The sequence below is a fragment of the Dipodomys ordii genome, unplaced genomic scaffold (assembly GCF_000151885.1).
Source record: "Dipodomys ordii isolate 6190 unplaced genomic scaffold, Dord_2.0 Scaffold124, whole genome shotgun sequence".
Lineage (NCBI taxonomy): Eukaryota > Metazoa > Chordata > Mammalia > Rodentia > Heteromyidae > Dipodomys > Dipodomys ordii.
Window position 1 is genome coordinate 3,240,042 of NW_012267340.1, and position 6,543 is coordinate 3,246,584.

General features: G+C 48.5%; 1 protein-coding gene across 1 annotated transcript in view; it reads right to left on the reverse strand.

The window, feature by feature from the left end:
* Atp1b3 (ATPase, Na+/K+ transporting, beta 3 polypeptide) overlaps positions 1–6,543 on the reverse strand; it is a 41,561-nt gene that overhangs the window by 15,457 nt on the left and 19,561 nt on the right. Inside the window, exon 5 of the mRNA XM_013029888.1 lies at positions 6,306–6,436. Within this exon, the coding sequence (XP_012885342.1) occupies positions 6,306–6,436 (131 nt within the window). The remainder of the gene's footprint in view (positions 1–6,305; positions 6,437–6,543) is intronic.

A 6,543-nucleotide genomic window follows, 5' to 3' on the forward strand; every position in this document is an offset into this window, starting at 1 on the left:
ACTGAGGAAAGGAGGGGCAGTGGCCAGAGAAGGCAGGAGTGGGCCGAGGTGCACGAAGGTCCGCTGCTGATGGGCCAGACGCGGCCTCGAGGCCCATCCTTGCAGGAAGGCCAGTTTCAAAGTCGTGCTTTACCACGGCACCGCAAAATACTAAGAGTAAGTCACAAAAACTAGCTCCACAAATGACTCAGTAACCAAGGAAGTGGGAGGCTGAGCTAGAAAAGCCTCAAAATTATTAATTAGTACCAGCACCCTGTGTGGTGAGAATGACCCTATTAAAAAGGCCCTCTTACCAACATCGGCGGCTCATGCCAGTTCAAAGCCAGCTAGAGCAGTAAAATCCGTGAGACTCATCTCCAACTAACTACCAGAAAACAGGGAAGTGGCGCTGTGGCTCAAAGTGGGAGAGCACTACTAGTCTTGAGCTAAAGATTAGCTCAAGAACAGCACCCAGGCCAAGTTCAACCCCACGACCAACAGGGCCCACCGCCCTCCAATAAAAAGGCCCCTATTAAAACCAGTTGCCAAGGGCACATGCCTGTGCTAGCTACTCAGGAGACTGAAGATCTGAGGATCACAGTTCGAAGTCAGCCAAGGCAGGAGAGTTTGAGACACTCTTATTTCAAATTAACTATCAAAAAGCTGGAAGTGGAGCTAATGTGGCAGAAAACCAACCATGAGCAAAAGAAGCTCAAGAACAGCATCCAGGCACTGAGTTCAAGTTCCAAAACTGGTGTGCACCCCTATTAAACTGAGGTGGGGGGGGGATGATTTTATGAGGTTTTCATAAAAGCTGAATCTCAGAAAGAAGCAGACTTGGGCTGGGGAGGTGGCTCAGTGGTAGAGGGCTTACCTTGCATGCATGAGGCCCTGAGTTCAATGCCTCAGCACCACATAAGCAGAAAGAAAAAAGCTGGAAGTGGTGCTGTGGCTTAAGTGGTAGAGCGCTAGCCTTGAGCTGAGGGACAGCACCCAGGCCCCACGACACACACACACACACACACACCACTATCCACCCAGGCCTCACGACACACACACACACACACACACACACACCACTATCCAAAAAAACAGAGCTGGGCCAGGGGCCGGTGGCTCACACCTGTCATCCTAGCTACTCAGGAGACTGAGATCTGAGGATCACGGTTCAAAGACAGTCTAGGCAGGAAAGTCTATGAGACTCTCATTTCCAATAAACCACTCAGAAAACTGGAAGTGGCACTCACCTTGAGCTGTAGAGCTGAGGGACAGTGTCCAGGCCCAGAGTTCAAGCCCATGACAGACAAAAAAAAAAAAAAACAGGGCTGGGAGGTGGCTCAGGAGTAGAGTGCTCACTTAACATACATGAAGCCCTGGGTTCAATTCCTCGGTACCACATCACAGAAAAAGCCAGAAGTGGTGCTGTGGCTCAAGTGGTAGAGTGCTAGCCTTAAGCTTCCAAAGAAGCTCAGGGACAGCGCCCAGGACCTGAGTTCAAGCCCCAGGACTGGCAAAAAAAAAAGAACAAGCCAAAGGACTTGACAAGAATATTTGCATAAGCAAGCTCACTGAGGTCAATCCTCAAAAATGACCCCCCAAAAAGGAAAAAAAAAAGGCTGCTTGATAGATAATTTCAAGTAGGAAGTGTAGAAAGTCACCACAATGGTGATAGAGAAGAACCAGAAGGGCTGGGAAGGTGGCTCAGTGGTAGAGCGCTTGCCTTGCATGCCTGAGGCCCTGGGTTCAATTCCTCAGCACCACATAAGCAAAAAGAAAAAAGCTGGAAGTGGCGCTGTGGCTCAAGTGGTAGAGCGCTCGCCTTGAGCTGAAGAGCTGAGGGACAGCGCCCAGGCCCAGAGTTCAGGCCCAGGACCGGACCCAAAAAAAAAAAAAGAACCAGAAATCAAACTCTAAGAAAAAAGGCAGAGGACTTTATACAACCCATGCTAATAAAGTGGGAGATGGCGGGAGGGGATCCTTCCCACCAGCCCTGGAGGCTCAGGCCTGTAATCCTAACTACCCAGAAGGCTGAGACCTGAAGGTCATAGTTTGAAGCCACCCCAGGAAAAAAAGTCAAGGCTCTGGAAAATGCAGAACTGGAGGTATGTATCCAAAGCAGTACAGTACCAGCCATGAGCAAAAAGCACAAGCACAAGGGCCTACGTTCAAGTTCCAGCATACATACACGCACGTGTGTGTGTGTGTGTGTGTGTGTGTGTGTGCATGCACAGACACAGATTAGAGAGGACGTTACTCCAAAATTAATAAATGCATAACAAATGCTTCCTAACTAAATTGTCTTTTCTCCTATTACAGCATTGGTCATGGCAAAGTTATTACAGACAGGAAGGTCTAGAAATAACAAAACCCATTAGTTTAATTCTACTGATGTAAATTCAGGCCAATGTCAGAAAAAAATCAAGCACACACTACCATCGTTATAATGGTACCTTGTAACAGCCCTCTCCTCTCCTGCTTCCTGGCCAGTCCAGAAAGTTGTTGAGTGACGGATGAGTACATGTTAAGTCCTGCCCAACCCCACTGCCCATTCTTATAAACCTACGCACAGGGACCAGGAACAGAAAGTCCTGCTACTCTCCCAGTCAAGCACACTTTGCTAGTCTAATTGCCATCAGACTCACAGGACAATGGCCATTGTCTTGTAAATGAGATACTGAGAAAATAAACATACAAGTCTCTCCCCTACATTCAGACACAAGGTGGGATGGAGTCTGATTCCAGAGCCGTGTTCAATGATGCATGACCAGAACAGAAACACAGTGCCTGAGAAAAGGCCCCTTAGGAACCTGTAATAAAGAAAAGGCACATGAACAAAGCACAGCTCTGGCCCAGAAATGTAACTACTGGAAATCAAAATCTCTGGTTTTAAATCGTTTAACTTTAGCATTTATCAGACTGGATGTATGGTTCAAGAGGTAGAACCCCCAACAAGCAGGTTCAAGTATTATCATCTGCCACAGGTAAAGTCATGGTGTAGGAGAGAGCAGAGAGAGGGGTGACACTGTCAAAAGGAAATGTAAGCCGGGTGCTGGTGGCTCACGCCTGTAATCCAAGCTACTCAGGAGGCTGAGATCTGAGGATCATGGTTCAAAGCCAGCCCGGGCAGGAAAGACTGTGAGACTCTTATCTCCAATAAACCACCAGAAAACCGGAAGTGGCACTGTAGCTCAAGTGGTAGAGCGCTCGCCTTGAGCTGAAGAGCTGAGGGACAGCACCCAGGCCCAGAGTTCAAGACCCACGACTGGCAAAAAAAAAAAAAAAAAAAAATCTGTGGTCTGTCTTTTCTCACCTGTGCCATCTACGCAGAGGTCCAGGCAAAGGTATTCTTTTTTGTTGATGTTGAGGGGCTCAGGGCCTGAGCACTGTCCCTGAGCTTTTTTGCTCAAGGCTAGCGTTCTACCACTAGGAGCCATAGCTGTATTTCCAGTTTTCTAGTGCTTAACTGGAGATAAGTCTCATGGACTTTCTCATGCAGGCTGGCTTTTGAACCACAATCCTCCTATCTCAGCCTTCTGAGGAGCTAGGATTACAGACGTGAGCCACCAGCACCTGGCATAAATGTACTTCTTACTGTGGCTCACACTGAGTGGACTGAGCTAGGCATTAACAGCATTTAAGGCTTTTGATTGTGAGCCACGTGTACCTACCAAATAAACATTCTGAAAAGTGCTTTCTCCATGTCACTGTGCTGCCTGCTCCCCGGACGTGGGGAGCAGCATAGGCAACACAGGAGCGAGGCCAGTGACCGCTGCCCGCTCACAGATGCTCTTCAACAGAGCATCTGTGGCACCAGACATCAGGTGCTATCTTCTCTTTGTCCTATGCTGTTCAAGTGCTAATGGCTCACCCTGCTCACTGTCCATGATATTTCCAGGTCTACCCTAACCCAGGAAGTCTGCGGGGAGGGCTGCTGTGGAGATCCATGAGGCACTTCATGTGTACATAAGCATTATGATGTAACTATAACCAATACATTTGCCAAGTATCAAAGACAAAGTCAAGCAAGGCGCCAGGGGTTCACGCCCGGAATCCTAGCTATTCAGGATTCAGACATGAGGTCTGAGGTTCCCAGATCAAAGCCAGCCCCAGCCCAGACAGGAAACTCCATGAGACTCCTATCTCCAATGAACTACTCAAAAAAGCTGGAAGTGGCGCTGTGGCTCAAGTGTTAGACTGCTTGCCTTGTGCAAAAGAAGCTCAAGGACAGCACCAGGCCCAGAGTTCAAGTACCAGGACTGGCAAAAAAAAAAAAAAAAAAGCCAAAAGTCCCAGCTGGGAGTTCACACCAGTAATCCTAGCTACTTAGGAAGTGGAAATTTGATGACTGCCAGGTGGGCAGAACAGACCATGAGACTTTTCTCCAGTGAGCCATCAAAATACTAGAAGTAGAGCTGTGGCTCAAAGTGGTAGAGTGCTAACCTTTAACAAAAAAGCTCAGGACTGACTGGGAAGTTAACTCAGTGGTAGAGCACTTGCCTTGCATGCCTGAGGCCCTGGGTTCCATTCCTCAGCACCACATAAGCAAAAAAGAAAAAAGCCAGAAGTGGCGCTGTGGCTCATGTGGTAGAGGGTTAGCCTTGAGCTGAAGAGCTAAGGGACAGCACCCAGGCCCAGAGTTCAGGCCCCACGACAGGACCAAAAAAAACAAAACCAAAAAAAAAAGAAAAAAAAAAAACTCAGGACAGTGGCCAGGCCCTAAGTTCAAGCCCCATAACCACACCACCACCACAAAATCCTGAAACCATGGGTTGGGAAGGCAGCTCAATAGTAGAGCGCTTGCCTTGCATGCATGAGGCCCATGGATTCAATTCCTCAGCACCACATAAAACAGAAAAAGCCAAAGTGACGCTGTGGCTCAAGTGGTAGAGCGCTAGCCTTGAGCTGAAGAGCTGAGGGACAGCGCCCAGGCCCCCAGTCCAAGCCCCATGACCGACAAAAAAATTAAAAAATGGCACCTGCCATTTGAGCCATACCTCCACTTTTTGTTTTTTGTAAAGCAGGACTGGGGGGGGGGGGGGAGATGGTATTAACTGGAGACTAAAGTATTGTGGAATAACTGGAGATAAAGATTCTCGTGGACTTTCCTGTCCAAGAAGGCTTTAAATCAAGATCCTCAGATCTCAGGCCCTGTAATAGCTAGGATTGCAGGAATAAGCCACAGGCATGGTTAAATTTATGATTTAAAAAAAAGGGGAGGGGGAAGGAGTAGGAAAAAAAAGTTGCACAAATAGCAAAGGATTTTTCCCCTTTACATACACACTTACTTGTTGGAAGTATAAACAATTTTTTCAGGGAAATATCATGTTTCCAAAATGTAAAAAGTATACATGAATGACCTGGAAATTCTAAAGAAATAGAATTCACAATACCTATTTTCCAAGAAAGAATAGGAGCAGAAGACTCTGACCATGTAATAATGAAAGAGGAAACATTACAACCCCTGTTAATTACAATCCTAATGAGCTGTATCTAAAACCAAAATGATAGCACAGACCTTCAATAACACAGGAGGATGCTCACAAGGTTATGCTGTTGTCACTTCTGTTTTTCGTTTTGTTTTGCCAGTCTTGGGGTATAAACTCAGGGCCTGGGCGCTGTCTCTGAGCTTCTTTTGCTCAAGGCTAGCACTCTACCACTTGAGCCGCAGTGCCACTTCTGGCTTTCTGTTTTGTGGTACTGAGGAATCCAACCTAGAGCTTCAAACATGCGAGGCGAGCACTCTACCTATGAGCCACCTTCCCAGCCCTCTTCTAGAAGTTTTATAAAAATAAATGTTACATTACACAGCTGGGTACCAGTGGCTCACATCTCTAATTCTAGCTACTAAGGAGACTGAGAATTGAGGATTGGGGTTCAAAGCTAGCCCAAGCAGGAACGTCAGTGAGACTATCTCAAATAAATTACCAAAAAGCCAGAATTGAAGCTATGCTCAGATGGAAAAGCACTAGCCTTAGGCAAAAAAGAAGCTCAAGCACAATGCCCTGAGTTCAAGCCCCAGGACCAGCACTATATAAATACGTGAGCGTTTACACATTTCAGACAGACACACTCCGGAAAGGTAACACAACCAGGCAGCTGCACCGTACAGGCTTTGATTCGATCAGCAGCACACTGCGCTGGTCAGGGCGCCCTTCCTAGGCCGATCCAGACAGGCTCCGGGACCCAGAAACAACACCCGGGTGGGCTGGAGCGGCGACTCTCCCTCCTCGCCCCAGACCGCTCCCTGGGGCAGAGTAATGGCCGTTTTTCACTGTTTGCCATTCTGTACTGGCTTCCAGTTATTTCAACAGAAAGAAGGTGGTCACTGCTCTTGAAGCTGCAGAGGGGCCCTGCCCGGACCCCGCAAGGCGCCGCCGCTGTGCGCACCACGCGCCCGGGCACTCGGCCCTCCACGGAGCCCGCGCGCACCTGCTGGTACCCAAACGCCATCTCCACCCTAAAACCCAACGGGAGGGGTCCAGAGCGCCACGGCTGGGCAGACACCTGAGGAGCTCGCGAGGGGCAGGAGGAAAGGGGCCGAGTGCGGCCTAGCGGGCGGCCTCT